Here is a 24,707-nt window from a genome sequence, read left to right on the forward strand (position 1 = left end):
TCGCCGATGGGAAAATGGATAAAAGTCACGATTCACACTTCACTGCCGCTGAACAACAGCTACTGATGGAGTTCTATGAAGAGGTGAAAGATACCATAAGAAAAAAGGCAATAGGGCCTACCAATGCCATACTTAAAGAACGTGAGAAAGCCTGGCAGACAATAGGGGAGCGACTTAATGCGTAAGAAGTCCAATGTGTAAAGTTAATAAACAGTACTCCACTTGAACTGTCATAATTAGGCTGCAATTAAAGGAGTTCATTTTCAAGTCCACTAATATATTAATATTATGACTATATGCGTAATATTTTAATACAGGATAATTAAAATGATACATCAATCCTGTCAGGAATTAATGTGTTTGCTGCATGCAAACACATTAATTCCTCACAGGACTGATGGGGGAAATACAGGTGAATCACTATAAATTTTAACAGCCTGGCTGTTAGCCTGTTCTGGAGCAGGCTAGCTGCAGAGAATAAACACCAAAGTAACTTGGTCTGGGATAAGTTTGAGCTACTTTTTGCCTTTTTGCAAAGCAGTATATCATAACATCCGACTTGCAACAAACAAAGAGAAGATGTTGTACATCATCTATTTGTGGCAGCTGTGCAAGAAACTTTTTAAAGGAGTGTTTTTTCATATGAGAGGGAATCGTATTCACAAAAACATCTTGTAAGTGTCAGAACTGAAAACACCCTTGTTACTGAGATTACATCTGTTAGTGACACCAGGCCCAGCGAACACCAGGTTCTGGAATGCACATATCTATGACGACATTGACAGGTTGAACACAACAGAAAAATATCAACGACCAGTGGAGCGGAACCAGATAGAGAGAGCAAGCAATAATCAAACATGTTGTTAAAGATAGCTCAATATTGTGCCATCCCTGGTAGTGGAAGAATACAGTTGCTGAATAACTTTCCTTCGGATTCAAATATTAGGAAGGAAGGGTAAAAGTTGATTTTTAAAGACTGACTATTTCCAAAACTAATCCCAATATAAGCATGAATTTTAATTTCTTCAATGTCCATGGAACTCCATCTCCTATTGAAATTCCTTCCCAGGACTCCATCCCCCCATTTCTGGCAGGTGATGTCATGGAGTGATATTGATGTCTTTAAACTGTACTTTGTCTCTGCCTGCTGGTTGTGTTAGGAAATTCTTGTGTGTGTGTGCTTCAAAACCTCCCCCAGTTGCCTGTATATAACGTGATTTAAAATGTATTTACCTTTACAACTTAACACAGAATGTAAAGAAACGGCTTGTTGAATTAAACCATATTGTTAGATTGCTGCATGACATGAGAATTATGAGTTTTTATAATGAGTCACATTATAAATGATGAGTCACAGTTTTCCCACAGTAATGGTGTATGGTTCATGTTTATCTTGCTTTATTCAATTTAATCAGATTATTTATTTTGCTAATAGTCACTGGACCCTGCTGGTTCACTTCTTGTGTTCATGTGAGTCATAGACATTGCAAAATAACAGCCTCCAGCATCTGTGGCAGATCTAAGCTATACAGTAGCTGTTCAGACGTGGTTTGAGGTATTAATCATGTCATTGTTGAACATCTAAACACATTTATTTTGAGTCAGTGCAAACTTGAATTAAACATTAGGAGAGTATTTGGATCTTCATTTGTTGGGTTTTGGAATTTGAATAGTGTTAAAATTTGCCAGAATTTGTCTGCTTACTAGACATTTTTTGTTAAAAAAAAAATACAGACACATATATGCATTCATTAGATATACAAAACATATACAAAAAATCTTAAAATCATCAGAATTTACTTTTTGTAATATACATAATTAAGTTCTTTCTTTTTTTCTCCACTCCAAGATTTCTCTCACTTCCAAGCAGAGATTGCGCAGTCTGGAAAGCCCGCCCGCTGATTCAGGCATCTGGTTTTGTTGTCTTTAGCCTACTTAAAGTGAAAGTAGGACAAACTTTCTCCAACTCTTCACTCTTCAGTCACAGCAAGTAGTAAGTAGACTTCTATGAACTCACACAATTGAGCTGCTCCACAAACTGCTTAGGCACGAAAATGGCAATGTACTGTTGTAAATGAAACAAGTTGTAACTAATGGTTAGACTAACAGAAATGCATAGAAAGATCTTAAATGCATACTGATTTTGTGTACAAACATTTTTTCTTCAAAGAAAATGTGTTCTTAAAATATAGTTATATGTATTTGGGCACATTCTCCTCCATATTGAAGCATATGTGGTTTTGTTGCATGCTTTAACTTTTTCAGCTCTGACTGCAAAAGCTTATTTAAAAGTAACTGAAAAAAGCATGAACTCCCAAGACTTTGGGGTTTAGTCTTGTCCAAAGTGACAGATTACTCCTGAAAAGCACCAGTTTCTAATTTTTCAATAATTGAAAAAATCTGTTGTTCTCTGAAAATTAGGTAGCAAAGGAAGTCGCAATGTGCTTTACTCTGATAAGACCCACATGTTTTTATTTCTACAGAATGTGTGGGCATCTTATAAAAATAAGCAACGACAGGTATTGAACTCCAGGGAAACACACAGACAGTGAGGCCTCGTAGAACAATGGGTCTTTTTAACAATATCAAGGTAAGATGTCAATAATAAAATGAAGCATATAACTTACACTGTTAAATTGCTAAATACGTCTGATCTAAAAAAAAATGATAATAAACGCTAAGTATTGTTAAAGTATACTGTAAAAATCTGTCATTTTATAGAATTGTACTGTTTTCAACATTTTTCTCACATATTTTGAAATACAGTAAAACCTGACAAATTACGGGAAAAAACTGCAAATCAACAAGAAAACATGAAAAACGAACATTTATGTGAATTTTTAAAGGTTTTTTTTTACGATGCTGAATTCAGACGCAGTGATTCTGTGTTTCAAGTATGTAGCCCCATTGCGAAATCTGTTACTGAGGAACATTTTGTTGGATGAACTAACTCGTTACATTCTTTTATTTAACACACCATTCTACGTCTGAATCACTTTCAAGATGTGTAATATGAATAGCGTCTCTTCCTTTTCACTCTCTAAAAATTTGGCCTGATGATTTCCTTGTATTCATTGCACATCCTTATATTGTTAATTTTTCCATTGCTGAATCTCATTACAAAATGCTTTGCTGCGCTTAAGCCGAATATCTTTTACAGTGATAAATGCATCTGGATCTGCAACCAATACATTTTAACATAACAAATCTGATATTGACAACTGTTTAACTTTTCAGTCCATATTTTGTGACTCATAAATCAATTTGTTCATGAAGACTAACTGGTCCCATCAGAATATTTTGTAATGAAGTGCACACAGTAATGTTTAAAGCGGTTTTGATTGGCTAGCAAATGCAATAAACGTTTCCTACTGAAATTGAGATTCTCAATTTGAGATTCTCACGTTTCCTTCTCTAAAGGGTTTCCAGGATCTTATCACAGATCACTGTTTGGCTCAAGCGACTCATCCGTTTGCATTAGCTAGCTGGCTGGCCAATGTACAGAATTCATTCAGAATTGGCCCATTAACCAATAAAACAATCACTTGAAACTTCAAATCTTAATCTGCACTTTGGTTTAATTCAACTAATAAGAGGTATGTTTGTATTTTCAGCCAAATGCTACAATATAAACTACATTTAGTGACAACAAACGTAAAAAAATCCTAATCAGGAAAGATTGTTGGTGAATTGTGTATTCTTTAATACTTTTATAATTCTTCAATACATAAATACATGTTATCAAATTATTTTATTAAAAAAATTGTCTGTAAGTTTAAATGAGGTTGTTAGTAATAAGAAAATGTGTGTATCCCATTTTTCATATACATTCGAATGCATATATGCTTTAGTTTTTTCACCAAGAATGGAGTTTTTGCCAACATATGCCAACATTGTACTACAGTATCTGGTCATCAAAGGTGGTTAATACCTAACCTCTGATAAGGTTTTCAAGCCTATTTAATTGCAACAGGTCTTTTTACTGAAGTTGTACAAGTCGTACTTTGTGTGTTTCAGTTTTTTGTACTGTGTCATGGAATGCTCCAATTGGCTCAGCTCATGGTGTCTGGCTATCTGAAGGGATCCATAACCACCATCGAGAAAAGATATGGATTTTCAAGTCAGAAATCAGGACTTCTGGCTGCTTTCAATGAGGTAAAATAAACTGTATGGTACTAACATAAAAAATAGCCCCCCACCCCAGACATCCAGAATTATTGTATTTTTATGTTGAATATACAAAAAATAGGTAGAAGAGTATTCCAAAATAGTATTGGTAGTAAATGCCTGGAAGGAAATGTTTGGTTTGTTGATATTTGGCACTGGTTAAAGTTAATGGTAGGCAATTAAAATGTTTTATTTCAGTGACAAGTTAAGGCATTACATTTTTATTGGAACTCACCGCAGTGTATTCAAGGACACGGAAGTCCTTATTACGTCATGATATGTGTTCAAGTGGTTTTGATCTGGGAAAAAATGACACAAAAAATTGCAATTATATTTTGTTTTTTTCGTAACAGCTTGGCATAGACAATATGTTTTAATCCCCAGTTTGAAAAAATGCTGTCAACCACAGACATTACATATAGCTTTTGTCATTTTTTTCTCACTGACACATCCACCATGTTGAAATATGACATGCCACGTAAGACTCAGCAGCTTTTGTTTCGTCCAGGAAAGAGGTTCTCAACTCTGGATCACGAGATCCATTTTCCTGCAGGTTTAGCCCCAACCAAGATAAAACACACCTGAACAAGCTAAACAAAGTCTTTAGAAATAGACCTGTTCAACTTAAGGTGGATCTCCACAAATCTATAAGCATGTGACATTAAAGGACACTGAGGGAGATTCAAGTGCTGACTGCTCCATATATGCTTTTGAATTACTCTCACGGTACTTTAATGTCATATGCCAATAGATTTGCGCAGATCCGCATAAAGTTGAGAACCATGGTCTAGAATGTTCTCATACTCTTCACTGTCAGCTTTCACAACTAGAATTTGTTTATTATTTAAAAATGTTTCCTTCTGCCATATATACCTGAAACACAATGCGGCCCTTTCCTGGTTTGCCACCTGTGCGACTTTAAATTGAGCGTCATGACATAAATACTGTCACATCAATCCGACATTTCAAAACTCAATAATAGTTGTGTTGCCGTCATTTAGTTACTGTAGTTATATGTTTCTGACTTGTTATGCTGGATCATTCACAACTTGTCGAATAACTCAACAGTTACTGTAAATTATTATATACAGCTCTATGTATTTTTGCTTGATATGTAATAGTACAAGATCATAAACATTGTCTGTGCTTTTATTCAGTTTTTTGCGGAATGAAGTCCAATAACATCATTTCTGAGCTGTGAAATATTTGTTAAAAAGTTAAGTGTCATGGTGGGAGTAAGTAAATTCTTTTCAATACAATGTAATTGCAGCATTAGACTTAAAAGAGCAATATCGGATACACAGCTTTGCACAACAAAACTGAGATTCTTCGTTTCTTTTTAGTCATTTATGGCTTGCTTTGTAAGCAAGCGAAATGACCTGATTTAGCACACGACCCACATTTATTTGCAGTGTCTGTTACAGAGATAATATTTAGGTCACCCCGCTTAAAAAAACGTATAAAAGAGCTTATAGTCCCTTTAAAATATAAATGGATAAACTATTGTGAGGACTATGTCTGAACTGAATTACTCTTTCCATGTTTACTAAAGGTCGGGAACACGGTTCTTATCGTGTTTGTGAGTTTCTTTGGGAGCAGGGTTCATCGGCCGAGATGTATAGGAATTGGAGCCTTGTTTGCAAGTCTGGGAGTGTTTCTGATAGCTCTGCCCCACTTCATTGGTGGAGATTATGATTATACAGGTTCTGGAAGCAGTGAGTTTTAAATCTTTGTTATACTACAATTCAACATTTAAGTTAAAAAGAAAATCGAATAGCATTTTCTTCACTCGTGCTCAGCAACTGAAAGTGTACCACTGCATCTACAGTATGTATTTTGTTCTACAGATGGCAAAAACAACAGCTCACTATGCCTGTCAGAGAAAGAAGTGTCCAATCAGACATGCGATCAAGAAAATGGTGACGAGCGCCTAGGAGTGTATCCAATCTTTCTACTGGGCCAGTTACTGTTGGGTATTGGCGGAGTCCCCATCCAACCGTTTGGGATTTCCTACATAGATGATTATTCCAAAAAGAGGAATTCTCCATTTTACCTAGGTTTGAATAGTCATAAACAATTCTGGAACTTCTTTTGTAAAAATTTTAGTTCCCATAATTCTTCAACTTCTTAAAATCTTCTGCAGGAATACTGTTCGCTGTGACTGTCATAGGGCCAGCCTTCGGCTACATCATGGCGTCATTCATGCTTCGTTTCTTTGTTGACATTCGCAAGATGAGTGAGTCTCGCATTCCACATGTCCACACCTTTATAAAAGGATCAAGCATGTAAAGTCAACATAAGACTCAATGCTGTCTGTCATTAAGTACCAACCTTTACTTCAGATTTAAACTGTCAAACTGAGATACCATTATACAGTCAATCAAATACTTTCGCAATTGTGCTCAACATGTTTGGACAGGTATGATTCAACAAGCAGAAGAATATTAAATAGGAGTAATGTTATTCTGCTCCATTAATCTGGACATCAACTCAACACAGGGTGGTTTTTGGTAAAAACGCAGTATGTTTGACTTTTTGCCTTTTAAATTTAGGGGAGGTGTAATATGTTACCTGCTTTTCAGATGAAATCATCTTTAATAATAAAGATGCCAAATGGGTGGGAGCCTGGTGGCTGGGATTCCTGGTGGCCGGGACGATACTTTTCCTAACATCTTTGCCATACATGTTTTTCCCAAGGAAGATGACCAAGGAGGTACATCACAAATCTCACCTGTGGTATTTTTGATTTTAGAATACAAAGATCACATTGACGAATAATGTGATCTTAAAAATGACATTAGAAAAATCCTGAAAATTTAGATTTTTATGAGTTTTATACCTGACAGTGATTTAACGACCGTGAGTCAATAGTGTTCTGTTATTATATTATTGCCTTTGGTGGTACATTTAAAGGGCGGGCTAAAACACTCCTGGGTCCCACTGATCATGTTCATAAACAAGAAAGAAGAAACGCGAGTGCCAAAGGCACTTGTCAGAGCATGTTCTTACAACCTTTGTTTAACTTGATAGAATGACATCTTGACCTCCCATGAGAATGCATGTGTGATCAAACTTGATTTTCATGAGTATTCTTGCACAAAATGCCTTTCTGAAGGAAATATGAGTATGTTGTAAATTTGCATGCATAATCTCAAAAGCAAAGGGGGTTAAAATCTTAAAGATTTTAAAAATAAACTCATCTTTTACTCATCCTGAAGTTGTTTTAAAGCTAGACAAATTTCTTTGTTCTGTTGAACACAAAATAAGATATTTAGAATAATGTGGGAGACCAATAAATTCTGGGTCACCATTGACACCCATATCATCTTTCCTTACTGGTAGTCAATGGTGCCCCAGATCTATTTGGTTACAAGCATTCTTCCAAATATCTTTTAGCATAAGAAAGAAATGTATATAACTTTAGAAAAGCTTCAAGGTGAGTAAATGATTGCAGAATTTAATTTTCTGGGTGAACTACACATTTAAGCGCTTACAGTTTTAAAACATCACACATTGGAGTAAGTTGCAAAAATTGACTCAAAATTCACATTCACATTCTATTCATCAAGTGTTATATCTGGTGGATAGTAAAAGATACAATATAGTTTCTGTAAATTCTCTTTGTTGATATACACATTGATATACAAAAAGTCAGTTTTGCCTGAATGGTTCCATAAAGAACCTGTTTCACAAAAGGCTCTTTTAAAGAACCCTCTATTTAAGTAGCCAATTGTAATTTGATATTGACTTTGCGGCTTTATAAATACTGTCTCAATGACAGAAATATGACTGATGGTTGATGACACTAAAGGAAACCCTGCAAGACTAAATAGCCGCAGATACATGCACTCTCCACAAATAAATGTAAACTTTTTTTATCGACAGGAAAACATAGAGGTCTCTGCAGAACCATCATCTGAGAAAATTATAGAGGACAAGATACCCAAAACTGATGCAATGAAAGACCTGTCGCTCACCGAGTTCCTAAAAAGTATGTTTTACGATTTCGATCAAAAAGTTGTGCAAGTTCAGCTGACAAACATTAACATTTTTTGATCTATAACATAACATTAACCTGTTGATCTTGGTCAGCAAGACACTGACCTGTTTAAGCGTTTTGATGGCTGAGAACCAACCACATTTATTCTAAAATGTAGTCCAGGGACTCTCCCTCCCACGATAAATACAAAATGAAACTGTAAGACAAATGCTGCATGTGTCAAGTTTAACAAAGAAAAAGAAGTTGCTTCATGTGACTTCTAAAACACAACCAGATACAAAAATGTTTGTAGCAGTAAAACAATAGCTTTTTTCATATGGGAGCTGTTTGAGTACTTAAAATGGTTACATTCACACCCAGTTCGGCATGAACCAGACTGACAACTGTGTGTCATCAGACTTTAGATCCAGTCGCTGCCTTTCACAAGAACTACTTCATTCAGTTTTGTATTCTGGGAATAATACAAATCATGAGCTTTACACTAAAAGCCCATATTAGTTTTCGATTTTAAGCCAAATAATGATTTTATAGATACAACCACTTGAATTACAATGAATGGGTCTTGAAGCAAAACATGTTGAAACCACAGACGTAGCCATGCTTCTTTGGATGCTGTTTTATTTAGATATAGATCACGTTACTGTTTCTTTGTGTGCTGTAATTTACAGATTGTTTCCAACTGTTTTCCTTCTCTGTCTAACCTCAGGCTTCCCCAACATTTTAATGAGAACTTTACGGAACCCAATTTACCTGTTGGTCGTGCTGGCTCAGGTGAACCTGGCTGCCATGGTAGCGGGACTGGCCACTTTTATGCCCAAATTCATACAGAAGCAGTTCACACAGACGGCCTCCAATTCTGCAATGATGATAGGTAAGATGGTGGAGAACACACGGATTCGTTTAGGTGTTCACTCAAATTAGAAGAACATGTTATTTATCAGAGGTTTCTCATTTCTAGCACAGGAGATTTGAGTGGTCAGTTGATTTACATTTCTCAAATTGCTTATGAGAAATAAAACGATTCACATGTTTTTCTGAAAAGCATTAAGAGTATGGAGGTATGATGTTTACACTTTGAAAAATCCCTTACCATACTTTTTCAAGGGATAAGTAATTCAATTACAGTAACTAACTACTTAGTAACTAGCTACACCCAACACTGGTGATATATGCTTTAAAATGTTGTAAAGTATTTATTTTAAAGTAAATCACTATAACAGATAAAAAACACAATACAGATACTTGGAAACGAACTCAAGAGTAAAAATACCTGTACATACTTGCCCAAGAGAGAATGTAGATAAAATAATCCAAATAAGCCCAAGTTCCATGGGCGTTGCTAGACCTAAAGCCCTACTGGGGCACAGGCCCCCGTGACTTTTTTCTATCACTTTTTTCTTTTTAAACTGGCTGTGTGGAGAAGTATGCAACACAATGCACTATCCAAACTTTCCTTGCTTAAACCACTATTCATACAGTGCAATGATACTGGAGAAGGGTACACATTATGTATTTAAAAATATGTAAGGTGTATTATTGTATTAACATGGTTTAAACGCACTGTTTGGAAATAATGAAAGCAGAGAGAGGTTTCTTGCACATCTGCATTCATTATACATTACACAATGATAACAAGAATTTACAATTAGCCTAGAATGTTTCAAGAGCATATTTTATCTTAAAAATATATTTATTTTTAAACAATATTCCAAACAAAGTTGGTTCATTTTTTTAACCAACTGTACTGCATTAAACTGTACTGCCTATAATAGCACACAGTTATTTCAGTTATCTCAAGAACACAAAGGTTTTTCTAAGCAACAATGCAATTTAACAGACTTGACAAAGGTTTTCCTGAGACATTTTCCTCTAATGTCTGAGACCTGACTGGCTGGGCAGTTTGTTTATCAGGTCTTACCTCCCTCAAACTCATCATCTCCTTACTGCTGTCATTTCCCTGCTTTGCACAAACAGATTCTGATGTACAACTACAGGGGTTATTTATGTTCGAGTCAAAATAAGATGATCGATATTATTTAGAAACGTACTTTGTTTTCGTTATGTTTATTTTTTGGTTAAGTCATGTTTTCATTGCCTACCTCAGTCGCGTGTCATCATCCCTGCGTGCAAGGAAACACACAGACGAAGAGTTCATATTGAGATCTTCAATAATATTGGATTTTGATTGCTGATTTGGCAAATCTGAGCTCAGTTTTAGACATTGTTGGGATCTCTTCTGAAACTCCAATAGATATATTTTTGAGATTTTTGTCATTTTCTCCGGAGCATTTTCTGAAACACAGGAGATTTAAAGGAGTAGTCCACTTTCAAAATAAATGTTCATGAAAATGTACTCACCCCCAGGTCATCCAAGATGTTTATGTATTTGTTTCTTCAACTCCAAACGGTTGAAGGTCAAAATGACACTTTCAGTGCAGCTTCAAAGGCCTTTACACGATACCAGATGATGAATAAAGGTCTTATCTAGCGAAACGATCTGTCATTTTCAAAAAATAGTAGATGCTGTATAAACACAAATGCTCGCCTTGCTCTATTCTGCGATGCATGTTCATGACTTCAAGTAATATAATTCATCGTCTGGTATTTTTTGGTAAACTGTGAAGCTGTACTGAAACTGTAATTCTGACCTTCAACCGTTTGGAGTCCATTGAAGTCCACTAATTGAAGAAAAATCCTGGAATGTCTTCATCAAAAAAAAAATCTTTTCGACTAAAGAAACAAATACATAAACATCTTGGATGACATGGGGGTGAGTAAATTGTCACGAAACTTTGTTTTGAAAGTGAACTACCCCTTTAAGCAAAACTTTGCATTTGCTTTCCATAATCTCATTTTTGTCTAGTCTAGATAATTGAGATATTAAAGGAATCTCGTCTGCGATAATTTTTTAATGTGTTCCAAATCCGTCTGTGTGAGTGGGTGCATGTGACTTATGTAAACATACTGTCTCATACTCTATAATGTGTGTTTGCAGGTGGTTTGAATATTCCCTCAGCCATGTTAGGCATTATGATTGGAGGAGTTATCCTGCGCAGACTGAGTCTTTCCGTCAAATCCTCAGCTTTGATGAGCACGACAGTGGTTCTTATCAGTATTTTCTTTGCCATTCCTCTTCTCTTCCTTGGCTGCCCCACACAGAGAATTTTTGACATCAACCATATTGGGTGAGTCACTTGTATCCTAATAGTGTTTTCAGTTACCGCATCGGCAGTGTTTAAATTGTAAATCCCATGTGATTTTTATTTACTGTAAGTGAATGCACATTTATTTGGGATAGACAACACATTTGGGCCTGCAAGTGGCCAGAAGAACAGAACATTCCTAAAGCTGTTATCCTTTAATTCTAGCTTCAGTTTCCTTTTAAATAAACAGTTTATGTCAGGGGTATTCAACTAGAGTTCCAAGAGGTCTTTATATTTTCCACACAGAGGTCAGGACAATATGTTTTTTTTTTAATAAAAACATATTTAATCAATTAAGCCCAGTTAGATATATATAAAAGGTATTGTCTTTTATCAGGCCATTTATGTTATATTTTGATATCCACAGTATGTATGTATACTCCGCTATATATATATATTCCGCTTCTCAGGCTGTTGTGATTGGTCGGTGCCCCTTGCAGTTGTATTCATAAACTTTGGCTTTTAGCAATAAAACGTAACAATGGAGTCAACTTACACTTTATCAGTCAAAAACATGCGGATCTATCGAAGTGTAACAGAGATCTGCTAGTGTATGTGCAAACGCCAATCTTTGTTCGAGATTGCTATTTTTTTCCTACAATTGCGAGGGAAATGACACCGGACTGATTGGCGTCAGACTGATTATATTTATTAACACTTATAACAGAAGCATTAGTTTTGTCTTTTTATATTGGACCCGAGTTGGATAATAAAACAAGCAGATTGACCAGGAGACATTTGCAAGGAGGACGTTTCATAGAAGTGTTATAGAGGTGTGCGCACTCACACAATATCAGTGTATTTCACACAAAAGCTTTCACAGCCGATGTTAAAGTCATGGAAGCTGTTATTTGACCGTTGGTTATCTTAGAATGTGTGAAGCTGAATTATTCATATCAGCTGTAGGACTGTGATGAAAGTGAAAGTATTTTAGCGAGCAGCTCAGTCAGATGTTTACAATCTCTGACAACCAAACACTACTCCAGCAGCTCTTCCTCTTCTCTAAGGAAGACCTCGCCCCTTTTTAGGCGTATTCCTTTGGGCGGAGGTAATTAAAAGCCCTCGAAATTGTGACATCATATAACCGGGAAGTAGTGGGCTGTAGTCCGATTCCAGCCGTTCTCTGTAGTCCTTGAAAAGCGAATTCTGCTAAAGACAATATATCGCTTGGCACTAATCTTTGAGTTTAATCATTTTTCAGATATTATTTATCCTCTTACAGCAACATTACACACTAACTAAAGGTTGAAAAATGGGATTGCGGGGAATGTGACTTTTAATACTTAAAATTCATCTTTGATGCTTGTTATCTTATAAATAATTAGATTATGAGACTTTAGCCTGGGTTTTCACAGGGTCACAAATGTTTACATGTTGGTCAATAATGCTAATGCTAAGTGTAAGCTTTCCTGTAGCTCAGTGGTAAGAGCATTGCGTTAACAGCGCAAGGTTGTGGGTTAGATCCCAGGGGATTGCAAATACCTATGTAAAATGTATAGGATAAAGCAATGTTAGTTGCTTTGGATAAAAGCGTCTGCCAAATGCATAAATGTAAAAATGTCAATGTAGATAAAAATGTTATGGCTCATAAAATATCACAAATCTGGTCAGAAGGTACATAAGACTGATGGATATAAATTCCCGGTAACATGCATCCTGTTATGTTCATTTCTTTATTTTACTTTTTTGATATTTTCCAGGGTAAAACCCGACCAGTGCACCCTTTGTTCCTGCTCTACTGATGTTTTCAACCCTGTGTGTAGCTCAGATGGAGTGGAGTTTCGCTCCCCTTGCCATGCAGGATGCAGGGTAGAAATAAAATCAGAAACTAATGAAATTAAGGTATTGTTAAGCTCTTATTTATCTGTTTTTTTATTTTTTATTTCTTATAAAACAAAATGAAAGTGCTGATTCTGAGAGTTTAGTTATTTTAAACCTTTATTTAACCAGGAAAGGACTCACTCTCTTTTCTAGGAGTGTCCTAGCCAAGATAATCAGCCGAGTTCCCTATCAAAAGCTACACTCGATGGGAGAACAGTCTTTGTTCAACCGGTTGTGAAGCACGTGTGTCAAACACGGCAAAAATTATTTTGGCTTTAAGTAACCTCGACAGGTGACGTGGCTAATTACACCCGCACCTGCCGGTTATAAGTACGCGTGAATGCGGACGCTTCATCAGGTTTTTTTGTCTTCAAGGACCGCTTTGTGTGTGCGTGTGTTGTGAGGGAGAAGTCTCCCTCTTTGTTATTGTCAAAAAAAAAAAAAAAAGAAGATATTACCTAGATTCTTACACTAGTGACCAAGCACTCTCTGAGGCACTTAGCCTAGTGTAAGAATAAGGAAAACTAAACAAAACCATGACTGACTCAGATCGGAGATGTGTTCCTCCTTGTGAGAGGATCCTCTCCGATTTCGAGAAGCATGAGTTCTGCTTTGAATGCTTGGGGGCTGACCATGCCACCCAGGGACTTGAGGGAGAGTGTGAACTCTGTGATGTCTTTGATTTCAGAGTTCTGCGTGCTCGGCTCGCCTTTTTTAAACGAGACCGAGCTGCCTCTTCCTCATACTGGGACTCGCGGTTTGAGCTTGCTGAGGCACGGGAGGCGGATCCGTCCGCTTCTCCCGTGCATTCGCCGAACCGCGACGTCCTCGCGTCTGCTTCTGGAGCGTGCCACGGCACTTCTTCTGAGCCGGCGGAGGACGAGGCTTCTCTTGTTTCTGCGGGGTTAGATAGCACCGCCTCTGAGCGTTCCTTTGCGATTCTAAGGCGATTGAGGATCTAATCGGGGCGGTAACCAAGGCAGTCGACAGGCTCCACCTCGACTGGCCGCAGGAACAAGAGGCCCCCAAGAGTTCAAAGCTTGCCAACAGATATCTGTCGGTTGGCCGGAGGGAGGAGCCCCAGAATCGGGCTCTCCCTTTCTAGGAGGATCTCCACGGCGAGCTATCTCGCTCATGGCAGAAACCTCAATCCTCCCGTGTTTTTGTGCCATCGACGTCGATATATTCGACCATCGTTGGTGCGAAGACACGGAGATACACTGCGATGCCCAGGGTGGAAGAGACGCTGGCTAGCTATCTCTCCCCTGGGACATCGTCATCCCTGAAAAAGTCTTCTCTTCCCACCAAGCCTTGCAGAGTTACATCTGCGCTGGTGGGAAAAGCTAAAGGCAGGCGTACCAGGCTGACCTACTGGATGATGTCAGCACTGGCGGGGTTATTGACGAAGCAGCGTTTTCTGACCTACGCTGCGCCACAGATTTGTCTCTCCGTGCAACCAAGCAGACGGCCCATGCCATCGGCCGTTCCATGGCTGCTTTGTTTACTGCGGAGAGACACCTGTGGTTAACCTCACGGGCATCAAGGACAGGGACAGAGCCTTCCTCCTTGATGCCCCGATCTCGCCTTCCGGACTGTTTGGAGATGAGGTTAATACCGTTGTCACCAGAATCCGGGAGGCAAGGCGACATGAGGAGGCTTTCGTCAAATAACTACCCCACCGTGCTCAAGCGTCTGGAGTGTTGGCCACCCACTCTGGATCAGTTCCCCAGTCCCGGCCAGGCACATAGTCTCGGGTGGGTCCTGTCTACCTGAGGCGTGAGGTCCTCAGGGAGAGTGTGGCGAGTCGCGCCCCCCCTCGCATAGGCAGGGGAGCGGCCCACCGTGCCCCTCAGGCCACCTCGGGAGGGCCGGACCTGAGGCGCTTTATCTCTAAAAAGAAGAAATTCTGAGACATGTGTGCCCGGGACTGTGGGGGTGTGCCCCCCCGGGGAGGGGTGCCCAAAGTTCCAAGAGAAACTAGAGGCTTCTCTTCGGTACCCTCACAGGGCTGCTTTGCAATCCCCGCAGCTACCAGCCTTTCGGGGATTAGCGGTCTCAAAAATGCTAAATATTCGGTCGTCTCCTGCCACACTGCAGGGCACCGAATGTTTGGCATCCTCCCAACAGGACGAAGTGTCAACATTGATACCCCTTTCAGAGAATCTGGCAGCGTGGAAACTACTGCCAGCTATCTCTCCATGGGTAGAAAGAGCTCTAACCAAAGGCTACAGAATTCAATTTGCATATTGCCCTCCGCGTTTCAACGGCGTTGAACTTGAAGACACTCAAGTTCAAAATGTTGACAAATCATACAATCGTCCGTTACGATCGATCTCAAATACGCATACTTTCACATAGAGATCTTGCCACAACCAGAAGATTCCTGAGGTTCGCTTTCGGGGGCGAAGCTTACCAGTCTCGGGTTCTTCCATTCGGCCTAGCCTTGTCACCCCGCACATACACAAAATGGATGGATGCAGCTCTGGCTTCTTTGCGACTCCGGGGCATCCGCATTTTGAATTACATAGACGACTGGCTGATTTTAGCTCAGTCTCGAGAGCTAGCGCTTCGACATCGGGATGTCTTCCTAGCTCATCTCAAAGCTCTAGGGTTGAGACTCAACGTCAAAAAGAGCGTTCTTTCCCGTACGCAAAATACAACGTATCTCGGGGTCATATGGGACTTGATCGAAATGCAGGCACAACTGTCTCCGGCATGTGTCGAGTCCGTACAAAACACCCTGAGGAGCATCAGGTTAGGCCAGAAAGTGACAAATCATTACTTTCAGAGAGTTCTAGGTCTCATGGCGGCGGCTTCCACAGTGATACCTCTGGGCCTCCTGCATATGAGACTGTTTCAGTTGTGGCTCAGAACCAGGGGGTTTCATCCAATGGCCAACCCCCAGAGCCATATAAGGGTGACGCGTCAGGGGCTTCTCACTCTTTCTATGTGGTTCAGACCTTGGTTTCTGACTTTAGGTCCCACTCTCGGTCCGTGTTGTCGTCGCAAGATGCTAACGACAGACGCATCCCTCACGGGTTGGGGTGCAGCCCAAGAGGGTCATCTTCTCGATTGGCACATCAATTGCCTCGAAATGATGGCTGTATTTCGGGCCCTGAAATACTTCCTCCGGCAGTTGCGAGGCTACCATGTCCTAGCGCGGGTGGACAACACTTCAGTAGGCTCGTACATATGTCACCAGGGCGGACTGCGGTCACGCCACTTGAACAAATTGGCCCAGCAGATTCTGCCCTGGGCGGAGGGCAAATTTCTGTCCCTCAGATCAATTCACATCCCGGGGCATATGAATGTGGGAGCAGACTTGCTGTCCAGACTACCTCTGACAAACGGGGAATGGAAACTCCACCCCGAAGTAGTCAAACAAATCTGGGAAAGATTTTACGAGGCAGAGGTGGACCTCTTTGCTACACAGGAGACAGCACAATGTCCCCTCTACTTCTCTTTGACTCATCCAGCTCCCCTGGGTCTGGACGCGATGGCCCATATGTGGCCCAGACTGCATCTTTACGCATTTCCTGCGACAGCTCTGCTCCCGGGAGTCCTGGCGAAGGTCCGTCAACAGGGGTCTCGCCTCTTATTGATAGCTCCCCGTTGGCCAAGCGGTCAAGCTTCACCTCTAGGAGTCAGAGCTCATTCCACAAGGGGGGTTTCTTCTTCTATGGCCTTAGCAAGAGGAGACCCCTTGCAGCAAGTGTGTGATGCGGCGGGCTGGTCCTCACCGTTAGATTTGTTAGATTTTATTGTCTGGATGTCCATGCCACTCCCGGCTCACGTGTCCTGGAGTCTACATCCCAGAGTCGTGCCTGAGTCCTCCTCTCGGATTGTGCACACACGTCACACAACCTTGGGGGGTCCAGACACTTCCAGTAGGGCGGCGTTGGTATTCTCGTTCCCATAGCGTTTGAAACGCAGCATCGAGTGTAGCTTTTGATAGGGAACGTCTCGGGTTACTTGGCTGTAACCCTGTTCCCTGAAAAAGCGGGAACGAGACGTCCTTTCAGACAAAGTTGGAACATGATGACGTGTCCGCATTCACACATATTTATAACCGGCAGGTGCGGGTGTAATTAGCCACGTCACCTGCCGAAATAATTTTTGGCATGTTTGACACACGTGCTTCACAACTGGTCGAACAAAGACTGTTCTCCCATAGCGTTTGAAAAACACCATCTTGTTCCCGCTTTTTTCAGGGAACAGGGTCACAGCCATGTAACCAGAGACGTTTCCATATACAAATAGACAGCAAATACAACATACGTTACATAAACCAATAAAAAAACCAGTTAAAAACAATTACACATCGTTGAATTACTCTCTAAATTACATAGTAAGGAGAGGTTTTACAAGAGGTTTTACATTGATTGAGAATGTAATAAATGATTTCCAGACTTAGTCCTTTGGATGAGGCAACAGAGATAATTTGGCAATGACCCAGAATTGCCTTATATATCAACAAATGCCAATCCATTTTTCTCTGAGATCTTAAGGAAGGCCAAGCAACTTTTTCATACAATTCACAATGATGGGTAGAAAATTTGTATATATCAGTAATAAATCTCATAGAACCATGGTACAAAGAATCCAGGGAGGAAAGGAGATAAAAAGTGGCGTGCTGATAGACCACATCCCCACATTACAGAACTGATAAAGATGTAAAAGACACTAATTTCTTTCTCACCTTAAATGAAAAACATGATTTGTTTCTAAAATAAAACCCCAACTTCATCTTTAGTTTTCTACTCATACAATTAATATGTGAACCAAAATGTAATTCTTCAGTTCTTGGCAAACTTAAACTATGTGTTTGAATATATATTTTCAGGAATTTAAGGAATTTTTATTTTTGTAATAGGGAGTAGAATACATAGTATAGACTAATATCCAAGGCTGGTACCTGCACAGTAACACAGTTCATACAGACCATACTAGATACATGTGTAACATTACTGTAAAATAAAGTGCTGACCGTATTTTTAGAAACCTGTAGTGGTTGAGTAGGAAAGTGATGTGGAGCAGAAAATAAGTACTTGTACCAGGCCGATCAACCACATACAATCTAAAAAAAATGCTGGGTTATTTTCAACTCATGGTTTAATCAAAATGGCACAAACCCAACCGTTGGGTCCCAAATTAACCAATGATGGATTATTTTGGGCCAAACTGCTGGGTTGTTTCAACTCATGGTAGGCCAAATATAAACATTTTGGGGGTAAATTGTAACCCATCTTGGTTTTTCCTATTTTGACTCAGCTCGCTCATGTCCACTGTATCAATGTAGGGAGAATGGTAGAAAATCAGCAACAATCAAACGTTCCTGCAGAACCAACAACAAGTAAATCTACAAAACGAAAGTCAGTTTTTCAAAAAGCAGTGACCAAAAAAAACATCACAGTAAAAACTTGAAATAAAATCGATTCATCTTTTATACGATTGATATAGCTCCAGCACCCAAAGGGTCTGAAAGACGATACCATGTCTGCTCTCTTTCTTTTGGACTGGTATGTACATGCTTGAGAAGAATTTAATAATTTGTAATTCGGTATGTGGATAAACGAAATACATTCATGTATTCGGAGGAGGCGTGGGTTTGGACGGCGAATCGCACAGAGGGTGGGATTATAATTTCAGTGCCAGCAGGCCAAAAACCACCCCACCTTTAAAAAAGCATATTTTCTTTCACACAAAAACACACAGGGCACGAGACTATGAAATGCATAAAGATACCTAGAATTTATCTTAATTACATCTCTGTACCACAGAAGTTTCACAGACTGGTAACAGTCAAGAAATCCAGAAAAAAATCTGTAAACTGGAAAAACAGAAATATACCGAAAAATATATTTTTTCCCTGTAATTAAAGTAAATAAGGATATATATTAAATAGTTTTCCCCATTTTTCTACATAAATAATTATGTTCTCATTTTCTGTAATTTAAAAGTTTTTGACCGTATTCAAAAGATAAACTGTAAATAAAAAGAAATCTTGTTAAATTTACAAATAAACAATATTACAATAAAACATCACAAATTTTACGATTTTGACCGTATTTAAAAATACACTGATATAATAATTCTGTTTTTGTTTTACATATTACATGGAAAATCAGTATTAAAATTCTGTAAATTTAAAGTTTTTTGCAGTGTACTGTAAACTGAAATTGGACCACAATATGCCATTGAAATTTAACCAAAATGATTGTTTAAAAAAGCAACAAACATAATGAGATAAAACAGCAGAATCTAGCCTTGATAAATTATACACATTAACACATGATTTCTCATACTAGTTTAACTTCCACAGCTGGAAATGTTAAACAACCAGAACAAGCATGATTATTGTTCATAGTACGCAATGTACCTAATTGGATGTATTTGTAGAGCTGGCAGACACGTGTGTGTCTTCCGATGTGGGGAAAGGGGAAATTAGACTACATAAACATATCAGGTTATGAGAAAAGAAACTAGCTCAAGGTTATTTCAGAACAAATCTCCTGAAGCAGAAAAAAATTATGGATGCCTTGATTTAATGACCACATACCAGTCAAACAATTGAATTATTGTATGGTTATATCCATCCTGTAAATAAACGTGTGGGTTAAGCCAGTGTACAGTACTTCACTTCTGCAAATTCATTTATACAGTTAAAATGGTAGTTTGGGGACAGTAAAACTGAAGCATTTTGCTCAAGGAAATGTGCTTCTTGATCACTAACAATCTTTTAATATGGATCAGGCTTTTTGGGAAGCAACGTATTAATAGCAACCATTGGTAAGAACTGGGCAATTCCATGCAAATGTTAACCTTGAGATGAAAGTTTTTACCAAAGGTTTTCACCATTCTGTCAGTGTTTGGTGGTTTAAATACCAATGTCATGTATGTCTTAAAGTTTTAAAGTATAGTTTTCTATAGTCTGGTAAGCAAATCCGTAACTGTCCATATTCCACATATGGGCAGATGAAAATCTAAATATAGTAGCTATTTTATAATGAGCCACCCCTTCTCCATTTGTTCGGTATTATTGTTTCTGGTTTGTATATTTCAATTCACAGAAATTCTACCCAGTATGTTGTCTCTCAAAAACCTGCATCCATTTTTGTCACATCCGCAAAACATTCATTTTTAAGATAGAAAACATGTGCACCAGTAGGAACACTAAGGTTCAGGCAGTTAAAGTTTACATAACAGATTCCTACTTGGCCTTGTCGGCCTTTTATTTAAACCACATACTAATTCAAAAATGCTCTGCTATCCACTGAGAAAGCAGCTGCTTATAGAAATCCTAGTCATGTTTACATGAGCTCTGTTTTTACAGGAAAGCTGATGAATCGTTGCTGATACTAATTTTTTTTTTAAACTTTATCTTATTTATCGTGTTTTCAAAACTTTATTTTTACACAATGTTATCTTTTTTGAACGGAAAAAAATAACCCAAAACATGTCCTTCATTTCCTTCTCAATCCTCTCCAAGCATAAAGAAACAAACAAACTTTTCCTGAGAGCAGCCTGTCCACCCACTTGGTAAACATTGTACATCAGTATTTTAACCTGTGTGTGACATGTAAAACATTACTATAACTGTTAAAGTTTGAGAAATGGAAGAGCAATTGTTTATACTGTTTGCCAACAACAATAGTTGCACTAGCTAAACATCAAAGATCTTCTTCAATTAAAACAAATTGTTTTTAAGTTGTCAATGTGTAACCGTATGTTTTTGTTTAGAACTACACAGACTGTGCATGTGTGGCCTCGGGAACGTCTCTGAGTTATGCCACCCCAGGACCATGTGGAAATGGCTGCGCCAACCGACTGATTCCCTTCATGATCCTTTCATCCCTAACATGCTTTGTGGCTTCTCTTTCTCACACCCCATCATTTATGATGATCCTCAGGTGCTTAATCTATTCTAACTTTATTTTAATATAATGGTATTAACACTCAGGATAACCTTTTATTTTATTTTAATGGTATAATAAATTTATGATGATCCTTCTGTATTCCTTCTATTTTAAATAGCCTACTGTATAATTGTATACTAGTATAGTCTAGTAGATGATTTGGAGCTATAGTTTAGTGTTAGTTTTTGTGTTAAATAGTTGTTTATTTAAGAAGGCTGAGAACATTTTTTATTGTGAAAAGGTGCTGAAGTTGGATTTTGTGGCATTTTGTACAATTGGCAAACACAATGGTAAAAGAATCCCGTTCATAGGTCTCTCACATGCTTTGACGTCATGTAGAAGAACAGGGAGGAACTTGCTAAGCAAGTTGCAACGTGTTACAGACTAACACTTGCATGGTTGATGTTCCCCAAGGAATAGTACTTTTTTGAGTTTTTAAGCAGTATGCTTTATTCAACTATGGCAAATAATAACACTTTAGGCTTTGTTCTCTTTACGAAATCGAAATGATAAATCAAAAAGAATCATGTTTTTGTGCAGGAATCCACATTTTTCATCAAGTTCCAGATCCAGTTTGAAAATGACATTCTCTCAAAGCACTAATGTAGCATCTCCAATTGTCTTGTTTTTTTCCCTGATAAAGGTCAAATAACAAACTGTTACACCGTTTGGCAAGACTGTGTGAAAGTATCATTCTATCTGTTTTATAGATGTAGACCTGTCTGTGCAGGTCCTGGCACAATTTCACGAAAAACCGCAATGAGGGTAGCAAACGACAGGTTTTAAACAGCCCTTATACTTTCAGAAAACCCTCAGGAGATGCACGTTTTGTGCAGAGTAAATGCTTTGGGAGAAATGTCATATTCACAGACAAAATGCTTTATTTATAAAACATATTTCTGTTTTCTTTCCAGGACTGTGACCCCGCAGGATAAGTCCTTTGCTTTGGGAATCCAGTTCATGCTCTTTAGAGTCCTTGGTAAGCGAAAGAAAATGCTCATGCGGAACAGATTTTATTCTCATTATTAGAAAAACATGCCAAACTATGTCAGTGTTCTCTTAACAGTACCACACTTACAGACATTTCGAAATAGAAGCTGCAGTTATGAGCAGATTGTGTTCCCTTGTTGTTTTAAATCATGGTGTTTGTATGGTCTGAATCTGAATGAGTTCACTTTCACTCCTCTTCACTCTCCCATGTAGTGTCTTATCGATCTTGTTTGTTTAGGTACAGTGTCGTTCAAAAGTTTAGGGTTACTTGACTTGACTGAGATGCTTTTTTTTATTTTAAATAATGAAAAAAGCCCAGCATAGGGGAACTCCTTTAATACAATCTAAAATGCATGATACCTCAGGAAGCTTCTTGATAAAATGCTAAGTAAATATGTATAATATTATCATTCTGGGTAATAATCGAACTTTTGGGGTTACATTTGTGATATTCAATAGTTTTAATGAGTTTACTATTATTGAAAAATGTGGGGGTGGGATATGAACAAATACTGAGTAGATGTCCCTTTACTTTTAGACGGTAGTAAAGCCACATTTAAAAGCAAGCTTTAACTTTAAAAGTAAGAACTAAAAAACTTTTAAAGACCACTTCGAACACTTATCCGAAGCTGACCCTGAAGAAATTTAACACTACACAAACATTTGAACAAAATATAAACCTATTTTTAGGATTTAATTATACACGTATGACTTAAAACTAAACTAAACCAGAAGTGCTTCTGGACCAATGCTTACATCTTGCTAAGTGATTTATAGATGTTTCAACCTTTTCACATCAGTTTCACATTACTTCTGGTTGGTTCTGTTTAGTTGAGTATTGAGTAACAAGATTTGCAAGTATTGTGAAAGTTGCAGAGGTGATATGTTCACTATTTCACAATACCTGTTCAAGCTTAAGCATAGGATGCATTACAAACCATGTCAGACATCATATCATTATGGGAAAAGGTGTGTTCAGAGAATATGTCTCATGGTTCTTTTATGTTTGTTATGTGTAATTTGCTCACATAACCATATACGTTTTTCTGACAGCATTCCTCCCATCACCCGTACTGTATGGTCATGCCATTGATACCACCTGCATTAAGTGGGGAGAAAAATGTGAAAGGAGAACATCGTGTATCTACTATGATTTAGACCTTTTCAGACACAGGTAAAGTTTAAATTTCAAAATAAAACCTAACCCTAACCCTAAAATAAAATAACACCCTGCTTTTCTGAATTATTGCCTACAAAACTATCACACCAAAACACCCCCCCCCCCCACCAGCATTGGGTCAAAATGGTACAAACCCAACCTTTGGGTTAAACGCAGCCAGAGAATGATGCAATTATAGGTTACATTTTCACATCCCTTTTAAGTGCTTGGTTGAAAATCACCCAGCTCTTTTTAAAGCTTTCTTTCCAGCATGTGCACAAACATTTGTTCAAACATTTGTTTGCATTTCAGGTTCCTGGGACTGCAGATTTTCTTCATATGTGGTGGCTTCGTCTCTTTCCTTCTGACATTTCTGGTGCTTCGGAAGCTTAACTCGACCCAGCAGCAGGATGACCAAGATAATGACAAGAGCAAACATGAAGACAGAGAAATGAAAGATGTCAAGCAGCTGTTGAGCTCTTCAAACGGACAAAATACACAACAGAGTGTTTAGAGAGTATAACAGCAGGAAACAGAAGGATAGGAATCTCCCTTTAGGGGCCGAAAGGAGAGAAGGGATAAGAGACAGATCTTAAGATCTCTCAGCTCTCCTCTATAATCTTAACTGCATGCAGCTCTTCACGCTTAAAGCGTAGTTGTTGCCAGGATGTGAACATGCTCATTTTTGTGAACAGCTGTTTTCTGTGAAACATGATATTGCAAGGAATCACCGTTCTTCTGCCGAAGATATAAGACATCACTTTAAAACATGTTAACGTGTTTGTATAACAAGTCTTTATAGATGTTGTCCGTGAGCACGGTGTGTTGGGGGGTTTAAATGACACTTAATACTGATGCTGATAATGTGAAAACGTTTGAACTCTCGATTGAGTTTAGACAAGGAGCCAAGTATATACTGTAGGGAGTTTTATTGTTGATGCCCTTTTTTCTCAAGTACATAACTGTGATGTTTCATAATAAAGCTGTTTTTGCTTTTTTATTATAAACTAAATGCACACTTATAGAGGCATTCTTCTCTGGTTTCATTGCATTTGAAAAATATATCATCACTTTAAATGTTTCAGAGTAAGCTACATGTATTCATACTTTTATATTTTCATATGTTTGATATGTTCACATGTTTGTACAGTTAACAATTCCCATAATTACATGTGATGGACCTTAAACTTTTTCATGACTAAACGTGATGTTTTTTTCAATTAACCATGAGTTATATATGCGATAACCAACTAAAGCCTTAACGAAAATACAAATTTTGTTTATCCTTCATGTTTTGTTTTGAAGAGAAAGACGTTTATTATACACACATTTACAAGCCTAGTAATCAAATATAAAGTGACAAAGTGTATATTTTGGTTATTGTAATAATTGTTTTATACTTTCAATCTTTTCTCTCAGATTAATGTTGCAATTCAACGTTATGTAATTGT

General features: G+C 38.2%; 1 protein-coding gene across 1 annotated transcript; it reads left to right on the top strand.

Moving 5' to 3' along the window:
* The first annotated feature begins 1,619 nt into the window (after window positions 1-1,619).
* On the top strand, window positions 1,620-24,446 carry slco2b1 (solute carrier organic anion transporter family, member 2B1). The gene is made up of 15 exons (XM_056731569.1): window positions 1,620-1,993; window positions 2,484-2,590; window positions 4,018-4,155; window positions 5,720-5,882; window positions 6,015-6,224; window positions 6,311-6,403; window positions 6,750-6,880; window positions 8,053-8,158; window positions 8,874-9,038; window positions 11,163-11,352; window positions 13,071-13,212; window positions 20,932-21,101; window positions 22,022-22,086; window positions 23,151-23,271; window positions 23,569-24,446. Exons 2-15 carry the CDS (start codon window positions 2,567-2,569, stop codon window positions 23,768-23,770), a joined length of 1,920 nt encoding a protein of 639 aa, XP_056587547.1. The 5' UTR covers window positions 1,620-1,993; window positions 2,484-2,566; the 3' UTR covers window positions 23,771-24,446.
* Window positions 24,447-24,707: the final 261 nt, after the last annotated feature.

Source organism: Triplophysa dalaica, chromosome 19 (assembly GCF_015846415.1).
Source record: "Triplophysa dalaica isolate WHDGS20190420 chromosome 19, ASM1584641v1, whole genome shotgun sequence".
Lineage (NCBI taxonomy): Eukaryota > Metazoa > Chordata > Actinopteri > Cypriniformes > Nemacheilidae > Triplophysa > Triplophysa dalaica.